The sequence below is a fragment of the Candoia aspera genome, chromosome 3 (genome assembly GCF_035149785.1).
Source record: "Candoia aspera isolate rCanAsp1 chromosome 3, rCanAsp1.hap2, whole genome shotgun sequence".
NCBI lineage: Eukaryota > Metazoa > Chordata > Lepidosauria > Squamata > Boidae > Candoia > Candoia aspera.
In genome coordinates this window covers 115,105,625-115,127,731 of record NC_086155.1, presented here as the reverse complement: position 1 = coordinate 115,127,731, position 22,107 = coordinate 115,105,625, and the positions used below count along the sequence as shown (strand labels likewise).

Sequence of the window (22,107 nt, the reverse complement as noted above, 5' to 3'; positions counted from 1 at the left end):
GAAAGGGGATGTCCCAGTTCTAGGCCCAGGTGCCTTGGTCTCCAGCTGACAGCTGCTGTTTGTAAAGGCCAGGTCAGGACACAATCAGGTTGCATCCAGCTCTGATACGATGGTGGATGAGGGTGCTGACCTGGTATGTGTTACTGACACTTGACTGGGCAGTGATGAGAATGTAGACCTGTCAGAAAATTGTCCACCTGAGTTTCAGTTCTGTAGCAATTGCAATGACAGTGCTGGGGAGGGACAGTTACCATGGTGGTACATAAGACGTCCTTTTTTCCTCCTCCCTGCTGAAGGTAGAGACAGCTAATTAGCCTCTTTAAGAATTTGGTGGAAGAAGAAATATATATATATATATATATAGAGAGAGAGAGAGAGAGAGTGTGCACTGACGTATTTCATTCCTCACAGAGCACATATTTCCTTTCAAGCTGACAGCCACATTTGAGAGCCAATGAACGGGGCTACACTTCCAAAATGCTGGTAGACCCAGGATGAAATGTGACTGAATTAAAACATAATGACAATGAAACTAGATACAGTTAATATGATTACTCTCCATGCAGTTAATAATCTCCCCCTTAAACAACACTATCTGACCTGTTTTAATTCTCCATTCAGTGAGGGTAACAAAGCTGCTTTGGTACGAAAAGATCAGCATCTTCTCAGCATCAAATCAAATGGGGACAGCTGTCGCTTGGAACCTGCTGCTGAACCAGTGTTGCCTAAACCGGTGTATGCAGAATATGGTTCCATCACCGAAATATCTACTAACTTAAATTCTGGCGTATAATATAAAAACAATTTCTTGCAATGGACTGTTTATGTGTATATATTTTTAAAAATGTATGAATGTATGCTTTTTTTAAACTTTAGACAGAAATTCAAATATTGAGTTTTTTAATCTCTTTTGCGTATATATTTTTAAAAATGTATGAATGTATGCTTTTTTTAAACTTTAGACAGAAATTCAAATATTGAGTTTTTTATCTCTTTTTTTGACAGGTTAACTGTTTCTACTGTTTTTTCAACATCATTAAATCAGAAATTGTACAAGAACCAGAATTTTCTTTGTATAATTTAAAATGGTGGTTTAGAGAATTCCAAGCTTCACAACATTCATGGTCAAACCAGTAATATACCCTAAAATAGTGTTTTAAAATAATTAAAAATGATAGCCACTGCCATTAATCACATTGTCAACATAAAACACAGATCATATACTGTATATGTATTTCCCTATATATTCTATAACATATATTTCTATTTTCAATAAATTAACAAAATTTGGGAGGATTATTTGGAGAAAAAGTCTCCACAGTTTTTCCTCCAGGAAGCTTCAATTGTTAACTAAAGAAGAAGGTCTTAAATTTAAACTTCTAGTATGTATCTTCTTTCTCAAGTTAATTAATGGCAAGTTTTGTTTCCTGGAAACTTCCCATCATGGCCACCTTGGAGTCTGCACATTTGACCCCCCACTTCCCTGCCTTGGGAAGTATGGAATTTCCCTTGTACTACAGTAGTTGCTATTGAGACGTGGCATGAAACAGCACATCAATTCTGGTTTGATCCTTAAGCTCAAGTTAAATGAGCAGTAACTTCAGTTAAAATTCCTTTTCACTTCTGAATATGGATCAACTGTCCTAACTACTTTAGAATCCCTTTAGTATTACAGCATTTAGCAAATCTTTAACTATAACAAGCCATTATTAACTATACATGATTCCTGTAGTATAAGTGTATAAGCACAGAATAAATAATACATGAACGTTGGTGGAAGACCATCTTGCCAGCTATTACATCATATTTCAATAAACCTAAAATTATAAATAATTAAGGAAAATATTATTTCAGCTAATTGTTAGAGTTGTGGAGCTCAAATACAACACTGATTGTCATGGGATTCTTTTCTAAGTGAAAATTATTTGACCTATTAATTTTGTTTTAGAAGAATCACCGGTTTTTGCAGATGCTTATGTTCTTTTGAATTATATAGCAGTGGTGTGGGGGGAAATCCCAGGAGGTTAATGGAAAAGGCTAATGCATACTTTTATCACCACAAAAAAACTTGAAGATCATCCATTCTCCATTAATTACGCAACGGTCTAAATCAGGGTTTCTCAACCAGGCTTTTGTGGAACCCTAGGGTTCCGTGAGAAGTCACTAGGGGTTCCCTGGGAGATCATGATTTATTTAAAAATTATTTCAAATTCCGGCAACTTTACATTAAAGAGGTAAGTTTCATTCTTTATTTTTGGTTTAAGAACACTGCTAATGCTTATATACAGGCCTACACATGAAACAAATATAATAATTTTGTAATTTCTGGCCTATATTTGAGCCTGAATGTGCAGGGCTTCCCCGAGGCCTGAAAAATATTTCAAGCGTTCCTCCAGGGTCAAAAAGTTGAGAAAGGCTGGTCTAAATAATGTTCTTCTTTTTCTATATTTGCATAAATATTTAATTGTTAGGAGTCTCAGCTCTAGGACTACTTAGAAATCTCTCGTTGGAATGATCAGAACTCCTCATTGGTTCCGATATCTTCAAATAAGTAATATACTTCAAAAGGAATTACAAAAAGAAGTAGAACAGTCACACTTTACTGAAGTTGAAAAGCTTATAACACAAAATTCAGAAACCCTGTTTATAAGTCGTTTTTGAAATATGATCCAGAAACTGAACAAGTCAAAGAATGTATGATTACATGGATGCAGACTAACTTGTAAATCTATTTCTTTTTTGTTCCTTTATTTTCCCCCCTTTTTTCTTTGTTACACTTTCAAACATATGATAAAATAAAATATTTTTAAAAAGAAAACAAAGACATTTGAAAATCTGGACTAGCATAAAAGTGGTTAATATGATTAATTTCCTCATTTCTCACTGTTAAGAAAACTGATTTAAAAGTTATTAATTAAATTGTACACTGTGACATCTTACACATATGTAAGACTGGTTTTGATTAATAGATAATAAAGATCTGTTTTTATGGGAGAATGTCTTGCTTTTTCTTACTTTTTTCTTTCTATATAATTTCTTTTAAATTTAAAACCACTTTATTTAAACATTTCTTTTTAAATAGCCAGAAAAGTGTTTCCTTGCTATTTTAAAAATCAAGGAATAAAATCAACCAGAGATAAAAGCCACTCCTTTTGCAAAGGTTATACTGAATTTATGTTTGTGCTTTGGAATTTGAGCTGCTCTATGAATCACTGACCACATTCAACCTCTTTCTGAAAAAGCAGAATGCCAATGCTCAATATATCTGCAGCTGTGGGGAGTGTATTATCATTTCATCTTTCTATAAAAAATGGACAACAGTCTTCAATTTTTTTTTTTTTAAAAAGCAGCTGCTCTCTGGAGAAAGAACAAGTGTTTACCAACATGATAATGTGCAGAGATTCCACAAAATTTGAATGAATTGGTTACGATAGTTGCCCAATAAAATCTTGTCTAAAAGTGTCACTAATCTTAAAAAGCACAAAAAATAATGGCATGAAATAACCAACACAGATTCGGAATGCCTCCAAATTATTAAATACCTGCCTTGATTTCAAGATACGGAGTTTTTGGTCAAATGGTTGTTAAATGGTATTGGTGTTTCTGAAGATCTTAAAAATACCTACCTTGTGGGTTTAAAGACCATTACTTTAGCCTCTGAAATCATGTTCTTCAAAAACTGTCATGAAATGGGATAGGATGGGAACTAGGTTCTAATTTTCATGAGTATCAGAACACCACTCATCTAAATGGGATGTCCCAGAGGATCTCAAACTGCAGGTCCATTCTTACATTTCCAAGAGAAAGCTAGTGTCTCTTTGTGTGCAAGCCTGCAAACACAAGACCATTTGTAACCATCAAGGTGGTGGTGGGGACTGCAGGAGTTCCAATGTACAACAAGGCAATCTGGGAAGAGCAGGCATTTCTAAGATGTAGAGGGGGAAGATTCTCCTACTACCACAATCCCAGAGAGGGCAAAAAATGTGTTCCTACAGTTACACTGGGGATGAAAAATATCTTAAATTTAAATAGCCAAATTTATTTCCAGTGACATCTGGGAGAGCAAGAAATTGCTATGAAAAATGGGGTTCTTGTCACCAACAGTGGGGGAAGAAGCAAGGGGAGATCTCATTGTTTCTCTGAAACCCGTGTTCAGAGAAGGCCCCGTTAGAGATACTAACTTATTCCAACCAATTCAGAAGCAAACGGCATTTGTATGGCTCAATATGCCGAAGCATGAAAACCCAAGAAGAGTTGAGTCCCATTCGCTCATTTACGTGTCAAGCTTTCTTTCCCCCGGGTCGGATGCCTGCGGTCTGTCTGGCCAGTTGAGGATGGGGACAGCTTTCCAAGACCGCTGGAAAAGCCTTCGCTAAGCTTCCGAAAGGCATCCATGCGATCCCATGTTGCTCCTTAGAGGAGGACCGAAGAGGGTCTTCCCTTCCCCACCCAAACGTGGCACGTCACTACCCCTCCCCCTCCGCGCTGCCGGCGAGGGCGCCATGAGGACCCAACTCTACCGGCAGGAAACCCCGCAGCTCGAGGGGGATCCCAGACCGAAAGGCGAGCGGCACCGACCGAGCACTTACGCTGCTATTGTCGCCTGTCCAATGCACCATCGCTTGGTTGTGAGCCGCGTCACCTTTCAGGACGAAAGAGGTGCTAAGCAAGGAAGCCGCCTCCGGAGCTCCCGCGGCGCGATCCCGCAGGCCCTCCCCCTCCTCCTCCCGCGGGCTGCTCCGTCTCTGGCGGTTCAGCCAGTCGTGGGGACGCGCTGCCCGGGAGGCATCCAGCGCAAGCAGCAGCGGCAGCAGCAGCGGCAGCGGCAGCAGCAGCGGCATCCCGAAGGTCGGCGCTCCACTTTCCCGGAGAGCTGCTGGCGCCACGCTCGGCCTCCGCTGCACTGCCGCCGGGCAAAGACAGGAGTCTGGCAGATGAGCGAGAGAGAGGGGGGCTGAGCCCGAGATGGAGGGAGCGTCGCGATGTTGCGCTGCGTGGGAAACAACGTGTCTGAGCCTCCACGCCCAGTCAAGGAGCAGCGCTGCCCTCTGCCGGCGCTCCTTGGTGGGTTTGCTGGACGCCCAAGAGCAGACCAGTCGGTTTGCTAATTCTCCCGTAGCAGGCGAGACTGCGCAACTCTGCTGCTGTGAAGAAAACGTGTCGGAGCAACGGTCAGCCCATGGCTAACAACATCTCGTTCCCACCACGGGTTTGAAGTGCCACCTTCTGAGCAAGCTCCTAGGTTATTCCAAATCGCAGATCCCTTTCTAAGGGGTAGTCTTTGGAATGGATTCTATTCTAGAAAACAGAATAGCAAGGAATATCAAACAATATTCCTCTGAGAATATGAACAAATATTGGTTCACCTTGAGGGATAATACGGGCGTTGAGAGTTCTTGGAAAGATCCAGACTTGGACCCATTTCATTTGTACTTTACTCTTCCTCAGAGCAGCATAAATGGCTCCCATATGTGATTTCATCCTCACAACAACCTTTTAAGGTAGGGTATACTGAGAACAGCAGGATTTAGCATTTCACTTTATGGTGTCAAACCTGAAAACAGCAACAGCTCTGCAAGATAAGGCTTTGATCATTTAGCATCTTGCTGTAGCAAGAGGCAGCCCTGGATACTCCCAACAGAAGAGCAAGTAGGAAGCATGATGAGACCAAGCTACCAATCAGGAAGCAAGTAATCAGTTAGTGACAGCCTCTGTCTATATTATGGCTATTATACACTTCTTTGAATACTGAACTCAAGAGCTAGATGGCAATGAGGATTCATGAAATGACTCTTCCTTTCTCTTCCAGCAGCCTACTACAATCGTCATCAACTGTAAATTGACAACTTTGCGTTCACCTTAAAACTCTAGGTAAGAATTGTGCACCATGAATGATAGGTTCCTATGCAAGAAAAACTGAAGAAGCAGGAGAAATGGAGGACACAGGCATCTTTCATAATACAAGTGTAATCTACTTTATTTGCAAGGCTTTTAGATGTTCCAACCAGAACCAATTCTGAGAGCATACAAGTCCTGCTCTGCACATCAAAATAAAAATATAACAATGTACTATCATATAACATAATCAATAATAATGCCTAATATGAGATTCAGGAATGAAACACAATCAGCAAACACAAGTAACAATTTCCAATTGCTTGAGGGGGAAAAAAAGCAATCATTCAGACCCCAGGCCTGTTTAAATGGCTGGATCTTAACAGATTTCCAAAATGTTAAAAGGGAAGTCTAAGGCAGTGTTCTTCCACAAGATGGGGGCACAAACAGAGAAGGCCTGCTATCGTGGAACTTACAGGTGGCACTCCTTGAGCAAGGAGATGCAGAGTGAGCCCGCCCTACTTGATCTTATCAGATGGGCAGATGTTATTGGGAGAAGACAATCCTGCAGATCTCTAGGCCTTGAGCCATAAAGGGCTTTAAAGGTAACAACCAGTACCTTGAACTGTACCCAGAAACCAGTGGGTAATCAGTACAGTTCTGGCAGCAATGGTAATACATGAGTGCAATAAGAAGGCCCCATGACTATTGGGCCATTATATTCTAAATCAGCTATAGCTTCTGAAGACTGTTCAAGGGTAGCCCAATGCAGAGTACATTGCAGTAGTCCAACTGCAAAGGCCCTCCCTCTGAGTCCAGAAGGATTCCCAAACTGTAGGAACAGAGGGAAACATGGCCCTGTCCAGAACTAAAGTTGGACTTCTCTGGAATTAGATAGTCATGCTGGAATTAAGCCTCAACCTCTTCCACCCCATCCAGTCCCAAAGAACCTCCAGACATCTGGGCAGTACTTCAGCACCGATAACTGACATGAGCAGTCTCTTGAAGATAAACTTAAAGCCATTATTTCTTTCCAAGCAATTCAAAATCATTAGCTGGATCTTTGTATTATTTATGGTTTCCTGAATAAACCATAGTTGCCTGAGTCTACACAGTAAGGCAAAACCAGGCAAACTTCATTATGGCTTAGTGTGATTTGTGTACCAGGTTACTGTATATCACATCATTTCAGATTACTGTGCATAGTACAAGAGTACTATATAGTTATGGTTAAGGCACTGAAACAAGGCAGATTGCAAAGCAATAAGATTAGTTTCATAAAAAGCTAAGACCATCAGGAAATGCACACACACACCCTCCATCCCTATTGAGGCTACATCTTTATTGAACCATGTCTTAACTACAATTTATCATTTCCCCAGATCAGTGGTCTAATAATCCTCATGTATCAGTTGTTGTTTTCCTTTCTACAACATGATGTCATTGTCTTCTGAGTTATTTTGCTGTCTATATTCTTAATAGCTTTTTTCTTTATCCTACACAACCATGGTTTCTCCTAGAACTGCAATATCCACTCATATCAATAGAATTAAAACGGCTGTTCATAAACACATTGTACTTAACCACAATTACTTTCTGGGTTTGCTTAACATACCAAACCATTTATCACCATATAGGCCAGGGTTATACAGCATGCTAAGCTAAAATGTGTTTCTTCCTGCTCTGGTTTCTAGTCATTCTCTTTTATTATTTTCCTACTTCCTTAAATGGTTTTGTTCCCAATTTTTGTTTTTAATGCAAATGTGCCTTCCCCAAACTTGATTATTCTTTCCTTTTATTTCTGGATTATACTATTTTGGATGCATGAGGATAGATTTAGGGAACAAAATCACTATTAGTATATATAAACAGAGCTCTGTAACATGTGAAGCTTATATATTCCTAGTATGCATATACTGTTTTGTCCTGTGGATGAGGTTAAAAAACCAAACATTAGCATTGCAAAATGGTTGTTTTTTTAAAACAGCAACCATTCTGCATGCAAGAAAGCATAATTTGTCATGAGGAAGAGGTTAATTTAACTAGGGAGAAGGAAGTCTTATCTGTAGTTAATGGAACCACATTTTACTAAATCTAATTTTCTGAATTTGCAATACACTCTGAACCATATATTAATCACAAAGACTCATATAACATGCTAAGCTAAATGTGGCTTGAGATTCATTGTGCTGTGCAAACTCAGGTAATTGAATTACTTAGTAAGCTCTGACCTGGAAATGACCAGTTTATATGGTTCAGCATGTTAACAGCCCTCAGGCCTTGCAAGCTCAGTAGGTTGGGTCAGGATCATGGTCAAATTAATTCAGAAGCCCTCAAGAATAAGTTAAATAGAGCTACAAGATCTAGGCTGCAAAAATCAGAATAACCATTAAATGGTTGCAACATTTTCAGTATTTGCTTGCTGTCATTCAGATTTATGCATGACTTCTTATATCAAAATATGAAAGAAAACTTTGGTCTCTAGACAGAGGAATAGAAAGAGGAGAAGCTAGCACAGCTTTGTAAAATGAGGTTCTGCCAGCAGCATTGTAGGAAGAGGTATTTTCATCCCTCCCTTCTAGCTGGTTGGGAGATGTGAAATTGGAGCAAAAGGGGTGCCAGAAGGCTAAACCTTTCACTAATCTGTCTTGTTTTGCTAAATGTTAAAAAAATCAGGAAAGCCTAGATAGCTATCTCAAGGGTAATTAGGATGCTGTATAAAATGACTGCTCTCATACAATCAGAAAAGATATTCTGACATGGGATCAGTGGGTAAGTTAGGTGCCCAAAGTTCAGACCAGATGTAGCTACGGTTAATGTGTGTCATGGAAATTCAACTATAATGTGGCTTGGTTTAGCAGCTGTGAATTACAGGTTGTTGTTGTTCATTCGTTCAGTCGCTTCCGACTCTTTGTGACTTCATGGACCAGCCCACGCCAGAGCTTCCTGTCGGTCAACACCCCCCAGCTCCCCCAGGGACGAGTCCATCACCTCTAGAATATCATCCATCCACCTTGCCCTTGGTCGGCCCCTCTTCCTTTTGCCCTCCACTCTCCCTAGCATCAAGATCTTCTCCAGGGTGTCCTGTCTTCTCATTATGTGGCCAAAGTATTTCAGTTTTGCCTTGAATATCATTCCCTCAAGTGAGCAGCCTGGCTTTATTTCCTGGAGGATGGACTGGTTTGATCTTCTTGCAGTCCAAGGCACTCTCAGAATTTTCCTCCAACACCACAGTTCAAAAGCATTGATCTTCCTTCGCTCAGCCTTCCTTATGGTCCAGCTCTCGCAGCCATATGTTACTACGGGGAACACCATTGCTTTAACTATGCGGGCCTTTGTTGTCAGTGTGATGTCTCTGCTCTTAATTATTTTATCGAGATTGGTCATTGCTCTTCTCCCAAGGATTACAGGTAGTCCTCCCTTAACAATGGTAACTGGGACCGGAATTTCCGTCACTAAGCCATGAGGTCACAAAGTGAGATGTCACGTGACTGCATCACTTAGCGATGGCAACCCTGGCAATTCCCCTTGCCATTGTTAAGCAAATTTTACTGATTGTTAGCTGAGCACCCACCAGCCTTCCAGGCTTGGTCCCTCCCAACCCCGAGCCTCAGTAAGGTAAGGGACCGCCTCCAACTCCTTACCCACCCACCCATCTTCCCCCCATCTCTGCCCTTTTGGCTGTCCTACACCATGCCTTGCAGCTGGGTCAGCTTTGGCTTCAGAAAAAGAAAAAAATGCTAAAGGCAGCCCCTCAATGGCAGTGTGCCAAAATGCCCCTTTTCACCACGCTCCTGGGCAGAGCTGGAGCTGGCTTTGGCTGCGGAAAAAGGTGATAACAGCAGCCCCTTTGGAAAGAGCTGCTGGGCGGGGCTGAGCTGGCTTTGATAAAAAAAACTAGCTCAGCCCCGCCCAGCAGCTCTTTCCAAAGGGGCTGCTTTGGGCCTTTTTTTTCCCCAGCCAAAGCTACTTTGGGCTTTTTTCCCCAGCCCAGCCCAGCCGCCAGGCCAGGCATGCCTCATCAGCAGCAGAACCAAGAAGCTGGTGAAGAGTGGCAGAACGCAGGGTGGCAGGGGGCCAAAAAGGCATTGAGGGGGGAGATAGGCAGGTGGGGGCGTTGCAGCACCCCTGTCGTAAGTGTAGGTGGGTTGCCAAGCGCCCGAATTTTGATCATGTGATGATGGGGGCGCTGCAATGGCCGTATCTTCGGGCACTGGTCGTAAGTCCATTTTTTCAGCAGTCATAATTTCAGGCTGAGCAAGGACTACCTGTACAGCTTTTTTAGTACCCCAGTTTGGTCTAGTGGTTAAGGTTCTGGGCTAGAAACCAAGAGTCTGTGAGTTCTAGTCCCGCCTTAGGCATGAAAGCTGGCTGGGTGACCTTGGGCCAGTCACTTTCTCTCAGCCCAACTCCATGCAATGTAGACTAGCCTCCTTGTGGTGCACCCCAGGTGACTTGTCATGGCTAAATAGTCTACACATCTGGCTGCTGGACCTCACAAGGATTTCCCAGCAAGAAAAATCAGCATGAACACTGAACTGCTATGCCATATTATTATTATTTTTTAAAAGTACCCCATGATTTAGAAAATCATTGCTAAATGCATTGTGGCCCCTGGGATTGGCCAGGTTCACAGCACAATTGATTAGTGTTTAGCTCAGCATGTTGTGGGTGTTGTGATTTAAGTTAGAGTAGAAACCCAGGCAGAGAAGCAGTTTGGCCCAAGAGAGTCCATTTGGTTTAGTAGTTAAGGCACCAGGCTAGAAACTAGGAGACCGGGAGTTCTAGTCCTGCTTTAGATGCAAAGCCAGCTGGGTGACCTTGGGCCAGTCACTCTCTCTCAACCCTAAGAAGCAGGCAAGGGCAAACCACTTCTGAAAACTGCAAGGATTAGACCAGGCAGTCGCCAGGAGTCAACACTGACTCGAAGGCACAAAAAATTAAAAACAACAGGCACCTAAAGTACAATTCAGTTAAATTTGACTTTGTGCGTCGCAACAACTCAAGACATTTTCTTCTTAGTTCCTGAGGAAACGGAGCTGCTACGCAACTAATGACTCTGCCGATGAACCATCACTTTACCTCCACGAAAACAGAGACCGATCCTTCCCCTTAAACGCTCTCGACGTTAGCCTTGTCTTCATGCATGTGGTATCAAGGGCGTTCCTGATTGGCTAAGTGTACCGCCAAGTACGACAGATGTTTCATCTGATTGGACGGAGTCAGTTTCCGTTGGAAGTTAAGCGGAAGGGATTCAGGTGGCAGCATGGCGGCGGTTGTCGTGCTCGGTGCGCGGCGGCTAGCGGGACGAGCGACTTTTCTCTTCTTAGGGGCTTCGCGGCGGTAAGATGGCGAAGATGGAAGCGGCGCTTCTCTCTTTCGGGGAGAGGTGCGCGGCTGGGAAAGGCCGAAGGAAAGATACGTGGCGTCTGTTTGGGGCAGGGCCTCTCCCTCTTTAAGGAGGCGACCTATCTCAGCCTTCCCAGAATGGCGTGTAGTGTAGCGACAGCTTGCAACCAATAAGACATTTGGAGGAGTTGGAGTTGGGAATGCGCTGCGAGATCCGGGAGGAACGGCGGGGGAGGGGGTGCCCGAGCAGGCAGGCAAGCCTGTCCGGTAACTGGTGAAACGTGGGTCTAGAGCTGGGCCACCTTGCTCTTGCGAAAGTGGGAGGGATGATCTGACCTTCCCTGTTTTTGCTCTTCGGACTTTCTCGGCGATGCTTCGAGGGAGTATCTTTAAGTTTTTGAAAAGCTTGTGTGTGTCTGGGAATGCTGCTTTCTAAATCTCTTCAAAACTAAAAGCTCCCAAAAGCAAGCAAAAGTTAATATTTTAGTCCAGCAGGCAAGCGACTCCCTTGGATTAAAAAGTCGTTCACTGCTTCAGGGCGCAGCAGGCTGTTTCTTTCCACCCAGCCACCCCTTTCTTTTCAATTTTACCTCATGATGATCAACTGATTTTATTGCCCAAAATAGAAAATCTAGATTTTTAAAATCCCGGACAGTATTTCTACTCCCTGTTTGTAAAGATGCAGAAAATTAAATTGGAGTTTGCTGGTCATACTGAAAGAAAAGACATGAATGTCCATAGCATGTAATGGTAGCTCAGAGTGACTGTTGACATCTGGGCATTACTGAAATGTAGCAGAGTGCAAATAAAATATAGAATTGATTGTGAAAGAAGATGGAATGGGCCAAGAATTGGAGTGAAATCAAATGTTGCCTGATTTATATTAAGCGTTAACTCCCTATTTGTTTTAACATTATATTAAAATATTCTACCTGAAGCTAAAAACATTATTCTTTCTGTTTTCTTATTTTTAAAAGCCTCATAAAGTAGGTCATAGTCACATAGGAAAAGGAGGAAAGATAGATAGTACAAATGAGAGGCTGTAGGTGGGCTACAGTAATGTCCACTTTGGCTAAGATAGGCATGGGATTTTAGTAACAGAACAGTTAAGGTCCCTGGGATGGGATAGGTCTAGAATAACCTCTTGAAATAGAATGATGGGTGTTGGACTAGAATGAAAGTGCTTTTATAGATGACATGAAAATACGTTTAATGTCAGAGTATTTTTTTTTACTTTATTTTAATGGCTGGGGAGGTAACTGAGAATTAAGTTGTTATGAAATGTCAAATAAAGGACAACTAAATATGCTTAGCTTAAAAGTACTTATTTTATTTTAATACAAGGATAAGTGACCATCCAGAGAGGCTTAGTTTGTATGAAGTTGGCAAAAGACACACTAGTTACAGCAGTTTGGGGTCAGAGTGTGTTAAGCACCATGTTAACTGTTTTTCTAATATGAAGGAATACTCCTTTTTTTTTGCTCTAAAATACTTGGGACTTGTGTGCACTCATAATTTGTTAGAGTGTTATTGATTATAGTCTTGTTTCAGGTCTTCTCAACTGCTTTGCACAATGACGCAGGAGAAAAGCACTGGACCAAATTTTGAGGAAGAACAAAACCAGAGCCATGGTGAACAAAAACCTGATTCTTGCTCTGATACAAACATATTAACAGAGGAAAAGACCAAACTGGAAGAGCAGTTAAAGGAAATAACTGTAAGGATCTTTATGGGTTGTATATTCTTTATTTATTGCAGGGGAAACCACTATTGTAGTCTAGTGGCACTTGGGATTGAGCCACATGTCACAGGGAGTGTTTATTTTTATAAAGCTAACAGTGGACATAGCCAACCAGCCACAGAACACTTGTTTAACAAAAGGTAAATTGGTGACTTTACTCTCTACCTCCATTCCTTTCAATACCATCTTGGTCTGTTTGGGGGTAGATTAACACATTTCCAAACAAAATGTCAGTCTGCAGTCACACAGTTTTATTATCTAGGATTGCCTGTGGGGACTAGAATCATCCTTGGAAATAAGGTTGACACTGAGGTCATGCTAACTTTTTTACTTGTTTTTAAGAGAAAATATTAAAAATAAAATCAGGTGTGGCTGAGATGTGTATGGTCAGCCTACATCCTGGTCCTAACTTTAACTTTACTGAATTATAGGAATGCAAACTTACTTTTCTCTCATCAGTGTACTGAATTTCATCTTCAAAAAGGCAATCATTAGGTTTTATTATGGATACAGTTAATTAAAGAGCTAATTGGTGTCCTGGGAGACAGGTTAATGCTGTACCATGCTTAAAAACACATAATTCCAATGCCACAGAAAGATGGGTCCCATTCCTTCTAATTTTAAACAAAGGAGGACATGTAGGAGTACTTGTATAATCTGCTAAGCAACTCTGGACAACAGGATCACATAGACACCATTGTCTTTGTCTTTTGGGAACAAGTAGGATTTCTATGTGAATAAGAATTTGAATTAATGGTTGGTCACAGCACAAACTAAAAATTATGGTTATTCCAGGTTTGGATGACATGCTCAGCCTTAAGAAAATCAAACAATTGGTGTAAGGTTATTAGTTAATGAATCATTGGCTGTATTCCCATAATCAATGGGTAAACCTATGGCCATTCGTTCAGCAACTGTTCAAAGCTATGACAGTGCTGAACAAATGGTAGTTACAACTGGTCCTCAAGAGTTCTGATCGTCCCAGCATCCCCGTGACTGCAATCTGAGTGCTTGGCAACTAGCTCACATGACCAGTTGCAGTGCCCCACAATCACATGATGGCCATTTGAAGTCTTCCTTGCCGGCTCTGCCAGAAAGGCAGTGGGGAAGCTGGCAGGGAAGGTCGCAAGTCGCTGGGTAAGTCTCCCACACCTGCACATCCTCCCCCAGCTCCTCTGCCCTTGCACCATGCTGGCCATGTGCACATCCCTGTGTACCCATCCCAAGCCTCGCTGCACCTCCCCCTCCACTCATACACCCCCATGTACCCTTGCACACCTGTCCCAACCCTTGCTGTGCCTCGTGCACCCCCTTGACCCACGCCACACCTCCCTCACACCCTTGCACTTTCCCCAGCCCTCGTTGCACCCTCCCTGACCCACTCAATACCTCCCTCATACCATTGCACAACTTCACACATTTTCCCTGACCCGTTGTAAGGAATGCCTAAGACTAAATAAAAGACTCAGACTCTAAATCAAGTTTAAGCTCTGGCTTTTATTTAGAATAGAATGCACACCAGTAAAAAGCTGAGAGTGAGGGAAGCGCGCCAAAAGTTGAATTAAATAGTCTCGCGCCAAACAGCGCTCCACCCCCACACTCCCTGGGTGTGCCCCATGAGTTCCATGGAGTGACAAGCCATCAAGACTTGATAGGTGAGAGGTCGTCCAGCCCCATTCGCCCCGGGCATCGCCCCGTTTATCTTACTGCAAAGTAATGGTCCATTCCTCGAAAGCCCGGATGCGCCCTTCCGAACCTCGCCCTGATCATTTCTTTGACAATGGTGTCAATGGTCGATTACCGGGCGATGAGACCTTGTAGATCTCCCAAACCCATTACCTTCTTTGTCCGGTTTATCGCCCGCACCTCTCCAGTCATTGACACGCCTTCGCGCTTTGTCATGCAAGCCGTTACGATGTCGCAAACATCGCAACGGTGATCATGACATACCGCCCCCCTGAAGAAAATCAAGCCGAGGGCTTGGAGGGATATGCAACATGGAAGTTGCGGATTAGCTCGGGGGCCTGAATGTCGCAGGCAGCGACCCACTCAGGGTGGGGAAAGTGTTTCCAGCGCACTAAGTATTGGAGAGAGCCACGAAGCTTGCGGGAGTCAACCTCCTTGACTTCGAAGTGCTGCTGTCTGTCGATCATGATGGGTGGAGGAGGGGGAGTGCGTGGATGCCACCAGGAGGGGTCACTGGCCGGCTTGAGTAAGCTACAGTGGAACACAGGGTGCAGCCACTTCAAATTATGAGGTAGATCCAAACGCACCGTGACCGGGTTCACAATTTGTGTCACCTGAAAGGGGCCAATAAATTTGGGGGCCAGTTTCCTGGAAGGCTGAGGTGACTTGATAAATTTAGTGGAGAGGTAAACCAGGTCCCCTACTTGAAAAGGCGGCTGTTGGCGCCTGTGCTTGTCAGCCTGAAGTTTGTATGCGGTCTGTGCCTCCTTGAGAGCATCCTTAATGACGGGCCAGGAGTCTGCAAGTTTAGAACCCCAATCACAGGCCGCCACTACTGGGGACAGGGGCTGTGGGAGCTCGGGAATGGGGACGAAGTCCCGACACCACCCCGAAGGGGGTTTGTCCTGTGCGTTGATGCACAGCGTTATTGTATGCAACCTCCGCGAAAGGAAGCAAATCCACCCAGTCGTCCTGGTGGTAGTTGATGTAGGAGCGGAGGAATTGTTCAAGGGTGGCATTGAGGATCTCAGTAGATCCGTCAGTCTGGGGGTGCCAGCAGGTTGACAATGCTTGCTCGGTGCCAATTAATTTCAAAAAAGCCTGCCAAAACCGTGAGGTAAATTGTGTGCCCCTATCGGTCACCAAGTGAGAGGGGCAGCCGTGAAGGCGGTACACATGCACCAAAAAGAGCTTCGCCAGCTGTTGCGCCGACGGGATAGAGGCACAGGGGACAAAATGAGCTTGTTTGGAAAAGTAGTCTTTGACTACCCAAATGACTGTTTTCTTTTGACTGAGCGGTAAATCCACGATGAAATCCATAGAGATTTCGTCCCAAGGGCGTGAAGGGTTAGCCATGGGCTGCAGCAGCCTCTGGGGTTTACCGGACGGTCGCTTAGACATTGCGCAAACAGGGCAGGATGCCGCATACGTTTTGACATCCTTCCTCAGTGAGGGCCACCAAAATTGGCGTCGGGTCAAGTGGAGGGATTTGAGGAACCTGAAATGACCAGCCTGTTTGCTGTCATGAGACTGGCTGAGGATAGTTGATCGTTGCGAGTCAGGGATGTATAAATGACCCTCCACCCAGGCAAGGTCTTGTTCCATGGAGACCTTGTCAGGGTTAGCAAGGAGCCAGGGATCAGATTTTAATGCGAGGGCAAAATCTGCACGCAACCCACCCGGTATCTGTGGTTGCCCGCGGCCCGGGGCGGGCTGCGCCGGAGTCGTTCGCAGGGGGGGTGCTGTTCCCGAGCGCGGCTCCGGGTGACAGCGGCCAAACCCAATTGAGACTCAGAGAGCACAGTCCCCATGACGTCAGAGACAGGCTCCACGTCCTGGGGCAGTCGGGAAGGTGCATCTGCCAAAAAACTCTTCTTCCCTGGAATAAACTTCAGCTGAAAGTTAAAACGGCTGAAAAATTGAGCCCAGCGAATCTGCTTAGGGCTGAGGCGCCTGGGCGTGCGAAGCACCTCGAGGTTGCGGTGGTCTGTCCAGACCTCAAAAGGGCAAGTCGCCCCTTCTAAAAGGTGACGCCAAGCCTCCAGTGCCGCTTTTACTGCAAATGCCTCTTTTTCCCAGACATGCCAGCATCTTTCCGTCTCCGAAAATTTCCGGGAGAGATAGGCACAGGGCTTCAAGAGTCCGGCAGAATCCTTTTGTAATAGGATAGCCCCAATTGAAAAATCAGAGGCATCAGCCTGAACGACAAAAGGCCGTTCGGGGTCGGGATGGGATAAAATTGGCTCCGCTGTAAAGAGAGCTTTCAACCGGTCGAAAGCAGCCTGACAGGCGGGAGTCCAATTGAGCACGGCCCCTGGGTTTTTTACCTTGCGCGTCTCCCCGACGCCTTTGGTCCACAACAGATCAGTCAAGGGCAGGGCAATTTCTGCAAACCCTTTTGCGAAGGATCTGTAGAAATTTGCGAATCCCAGGAAACTTTGGAGCTGGCGCCGGGTGCGCAGGTGCTCCCAGCTCAAAACAGCCTGAACCTTAGCAGGATCCATTTCGATGCCCTTATCTGAAATCCTGTAGCCTAAGTAATCCAGGTGCGACTTATGGAATTCGCACTTGGAAAGCTTAGCATAAAGTTTAGTGTGCTGGAGCTTGTTGAGAACCTGTCTCACCAATCTTTCGTGTTCTCTCTCAGTTTTGGAGTATATCAGGACATCGTCCAGATAAACCAGTACCCCTTTAAACAAATGGTCATGCAGAACCTCATTAATTAGTTGCATGAAAACCCCCGGGGCCCCTGCAAGACCAAAAGGCAGTACCTTATACTGGAAGGAGCCCAAGGGACAGTTAAAAGCTGTTTTCCATTCATCCCCCTCCCTGATGCGAATGCGGTAATACGCCTCGCGGGGGTCAAGTTTGGAAAAAAACTTTCCAGTCGACAAGTGTGCCAACCTGTCTTTCACAAGGGGGAGGGGGTACTTGTCTGACAAGGAAGCTGAATTTAACCCGCGATAGTCTTAGGGTACCGTCCTTCTATTCGCGGAACAGAACGGGCGCTCCAACCAGCGAGTTTGCTGGTTCGATGAAGCCCCGAGCGAGGTTTTTATCAAGGAAGTCCCGCAATGCCGCCAATTCCTTTTGTGTCATTGGGTAAATCTTTGGCTTAGGCAATGGGACATGAGGGAGCAGTTCGATGGCACAGTCCGTCTTGCGATGGAGGGGGTAACTGGTCTGCCTCCTCCTCCCCGAAGACATCCGCGAAGTCCATGTATTGTTCCCGCAACCCCTCCATGGGGGAAGCGTGAACTTGAGGGTCAGCAATCTCCGCCCTCCCTACAGCCAAAGTGAGGGATTTCCCCTTGGCAGGTGCTTGGTAGAACCCATCCTCAAACGTTATCGTACGGGTCCTCCAGTTAATGTAGGGATTGTGGCGAGTTAGCCAGGGGATTCCCAGAACCACTATAGGCTTGCCCACCGGGGTGACCACGAATTCTATGGTTTCCTGTGTGTGAGTAGGGGTGACCCCCACTGGGATAAAACCACGGGGCCCTGGGAGAAAGTCCCATGCCTGGCCCCTTCCTCTCGGGGTCGGCGATAGGGTGGGTGGGATGCCGAGACCCCTCCCTGTGCCCTGCGCGGCAGCACTCTTCGTGAGCTCACCACAGTTGACAGGAATTGCAGCAGGTGTTCTAATGATTGCACCTTGGATTCCAGAGCCCTGATCCTGTCCGGTGTGACGGGATCGTCCATCCTCAGTGCTGCCGGTTGTTGCCCGATCGGCAGTCCTGCGAATTCCCTCTCGGGCGTCTGGGGGTATTGGAGTCTCCAAGTGGTGTGGGATGTCCCCGGCCGGGGGTCCGCGACGCCGTCCCACCTGAAGTGTTGTTGACTCACGACTCCCTCTTCCATCAGGGCCCTCCAGTCCGGGCTGGGGCTTCAGGCTCCAAACTGGGGTGCAGTGTGGGTAGGGAGGGGGCTCGTGTCCCATCTCGGGAGCGCTGATTCCAGAAGCTGTCTGGTCGCCTCCCCCCCCTCGCGTTGAGTCCTTCGCATCTCCGCTCTGAAGCACTGACTCCAAGATCGTCCCTGGTTCAGTCATCGCCAGCTGCTTCTCTCACAAGAAAAATTTTCTGGTAGAGACTGGCGAGGTTCGTTCTTGAAAGACTCTCAGCTTTATGTAAGGAATGCCTAAGACTAAATAAAAGACTCAGACTCTAAATCAAGTTTAAGCTCTGGCTTTTATTTAGAATAGAATGCACACCAGTAAAAAGCTGAGAGTGAGGGAAGCGCGCCAAAAGTTGAATTAAATAGTCTTGCGCCAAACAGCGCTCCACCCCCACACTCCCTGGGTGTGCCCCACAAGTTCTACGGAGTGACAGGCCATCAAGACTTGATAGGTGAGAGGTCGTCCAGCCCCATTCGCCCTGGGCATTGCCCCGTTTATCTTCCTGCGAAGTAATGGTCCATTACCGGGCGATTAGACTTCGAGATTCCTCGAAAGCCCGGACGCGCCCTTCCAAACCTCGCCCTGATCATTTCTTTGACAATGGTGTCAATGGTCGACTACCTTGTAGATCTCCCAAACCCATTACCTTCTTTGTCCGGTTTATCGCCCGCACCTCTCCAGTCATTGACATGCCTCCGTGCTTTGTCATGCGAGCTGTTACGATGTTGCAAACATCGCAACGGCAATCATGACACCCGTGCTGCACCTCCCTCGTGCAACCCTGCACACCCTCCCTGACCCGTGCTGCACCTCCCTCACGCACTGCCTTGCGCCATCCCTGACCCTCACCCTGCATTCTTGCATGCCCTCCCCAACCCTCACTGCACCTCCCCTGCACCCTTGTGCACCCTCCCTGCCCCGTGCCTCCCTCTTGCCCCCTTCCTGGGCCTCTCTGCACTTCCTTCATGCCCTCTTGCGCCCTCGCTGCACCTCCCCATACCCCCGTGCACCCTCGCCATACCTTCCGTGCACTGTTGTGCACCCACCTGCACCCTCCCTGACCTCGCCATGCCTCCCCCGTGCATCATCTCGACCCTCCCTGACCCTTGCTGCACCTCCCTGCACCCCCCACACCCTTGCACACTCTCCCCGATCCTTGCTCTGCCTCTCCTGCATTCCCTTGCACCCTCCCTCATCCAGCAATAGCTATTTACCTGCGTGCTGGCCTGCTTGTGAGCCACCTGGGACCTGCAACTTCACTGATTTGGTTGTGGGAAGCTGGCAGGAAGTTGCCTTGCCTAACGACTGTGGGATTCAGTTAATGACGGCAAGCGGGACTGCAGGGATTGCTGTTGCTATGTGATGTGGTCATGCTTTAAGAGTGCATCAGTTAGTGATGGAAATTCAGGTCCCGATTGCACTTGTAAGCCAAGGACTACCTATATTATGCTAAGCCATGTTTAATGGTTTGTAATCCAATGTTAAAATTAACCATAAACACATATAGCTTAGTGTGTGCAAAACAAGCAACAGATTGCTCTGTGCATATAAGAAGGGATTCGTTAGGTCTGCCCCATCATTCTATTCAACAGACAAATTGCTGCAGTAGTAGTTTGCTTTATATTTTATCCAGATTTGACTGGTAGCCTTCACTGGCAGTGTTCACACATCTTACGTCACAAGAAAGGATTAATGGGAATGCATGCATTCATTGCTTGTGATTCATTAACTAGAGTTGAAAGTTTAGCATGTCATCTGAACTTGTAGTAATGCCTATTTGGGACTTACAAAAAAGATCAGAATAAAGTACTATTAAAGATCTCACTCTGTAAAGTTAAATGGATCAAAGGGGATGGTGTGAGAGTACTGCTGTAATCTGTCTGTCCCTTGAGTTTCATCTTGCATCACCACACTTCTTTCTTTCAGGATAAATATAAACGTGCCCTGGCAGATGCAGAAAATCTGCGGCAGAGAACTCAGAAATTGGTAGAAGAAGCAAAGTTATATGGTACATACACATTTTGCTTATTGAGACTAGAATGCTGGTGCAGTCATGAACATACGTTTTGAATCTTACACATTTTGACTGGGTTTGTGCATCACACGAAGTCATAATATGGCTTGTTTGGTCTTGGTTCAGTATGTGAACTCAACTATTGTAATTTGTTAACCATGTTTTATGGTTTTGTACATTGTACAAGCCAACCAATTATAGTTTATATAGTACATCATGATTACTAGTGGTTTTTTAAATTCATGCAGTGATCATTGATTGAATCTAAAACCACCTATTAGTTTTCTGCTGAGAATGTTACCAATGCTTGATTTTCTTTTGTTTGGGCTTTGTAAGAATGGGAGACAAAAAGGATGTGAGGGCTGGATTCTTTATTTGAAGAAACTGTAGGAAATAATTTCAGAAGATTTTGTCATCTGAAAATGACGAACTATATTTGGCAAATAACCCTTAGAAAACCACTCAACAGGAGGGTGATCTTCAGCACCTGGTAATTCTACAGAAGAAAAAATAGAACACAATTATTTTACCATATAGAAGCTCTTTTATTATAAATTGGAGCTAACAGTGGGTCTGAAAAGATTTAAATTATTGGTAATATTCTCATAAATATGCTGTAGTTTTTAAAAAGCCATTGATTGGATATATATTTAAAACATGCTATAGTCCCACTGAAATTAATGGTACTTAAATTAGTTATAATAAACTTGTTCTGTTGATTTTGGTGAAACTGCAGCATGATCAATTCAGTCTGGATGTAGCTGATTCTCAGCTTCAACATGTTATAGCAAAATCATGTAGTGAAAATGCATTGTTTTCAAATACCATTTTACATGTAGTTGAAACATTAACCTATCTTTAAGGATTGAGTATAATTTTACTACGGTTTTGTACTTTAGGATTTCAGAGTTTCTGCAAGGACTTACTGGAAGTTGCTGATGTTCTGGAAAAAGCAACTGAGTCTGTTCCCAAAGAAGAACTAAAGGATGAAAACCCCCATTTGAAAAATCTTTATGAAGGTCTTGCCATGACTGAAGTTCAAATACAGAAATTGTTCAAAAAACATGGATTGGTGAAATTGAATCCTCTTGGAGCCAAATTTGATCCTTATGAACATGAAGCATTATTTCATGTCCCCATGGAAGGGAAAGAACCTGGCACTGTTGCTTTAGTATCAAAGGTTGGCTATAAATTGCATAGCCGTACTTTAAGGCCTGCATTGGTAGGTGTTGTGAAAGAACCATAGCAGTCTAATCTGAAAGAATTAATAAGCATCACATAAATATTAGTGAAATTTCTTAATAATGCCCCACTAACATAGGGGTGATTCACCAATTGAGGTGGGATACAGAGGAAAATGATGGGTAATAATGCATATAAAGCAATGCTGAAAATGGTTTTTAAATGAATGCATATAACGAGATAATACAAACTAATAACATAAATTACAATCTCAAATTATATATGGTACCTTTTCATTAATGTGATTCCTCAGGGGTAACCTGCATAATAGCTGGGCAACAAGAATGCCGTATAGGTTATTTCCAAATGGAAATCTTTTGAACTGTTGGTGTCACATTGTTT

The 22,107-nt window shown here is 44.5% G+C and overlaps 2 protein-coding genes across 3 annotated transcripts in view; one reads left to right on the top strand and one right to left on the bottom strand.

Moving 5' to 3' along the window:
• The window catches only part of SORCS2 (sortilin related VPS10 domain containing receptor 2), a 125,801-nt gene extending 120,856 nt beyond the window's left edge, over positions 1-4,945 (bottom strand). The window contains exon 1 of one of the 2 annotated variants that reach the window (XM_063298683.1): positions 4,590-4,945. In XM_063298683.1, coding sequence (XP_063154753.1) covers positions 4,590-4,841 — 252 coding nt within the window. In that variant the 5' untranslated portion in view covers positions 4,842-4,945. The remainder of the gene's footprint in view (positions 1-4,589) is intronic. The other variant, XM_063298684.1, reaches the window with a different exon arrangement.
• Positions 4,946-11,053: 6,108 nt separating this feature from the next.
• GRPEL1 (GrpE like 1, mitochondrial) lies at positions 11,054-21,984 on the top strand. The gene is made up of 4 exons (XM_063298678.1): positions 11,054-11,178; positions 12,736-12,901; positions 20,436-20,517; positions 21,423-21,984. Exons 1-4 carry the CDS (start codon positions 11,102-11,104, stop codon positions 21,767-21,769), a joined length of 672 nt encoding a protein of 223 aa, XP_063154748.1. The 5' UTR covers positions 11,054-11,101; the 3' UTR covers positions 21,770-21,984.
• Positions 21,985-22,107: the final 123 nt, after the last annotated feature.

Excerpts from the sequence above, each read along its gene's own strand:
- GRPEL1 (XM_063298678.1), top strand. The coding sequence starts at position 11,102 with ATGGCGGCGGTTGTCGTGCTCGGTGCGCGGCGGCTAGCGGGACGAGCG. Across the intron at positions 11,179-12,735 it reads TTCTTAGGGGCTTCGCGGCG|GTCTTCTCAACTGCTTTGCA; the intron begins GTAAGATGGCGA and ends GTCTTGTTTCAG. Across the intron at positions 20,518-21,422 it reads AGAAGAAGCAAAGTTATATG|GATTTCAGAGTTTCTGCAAG; the intron begins GTACATACACAT and ends TTTGTACTTTAG.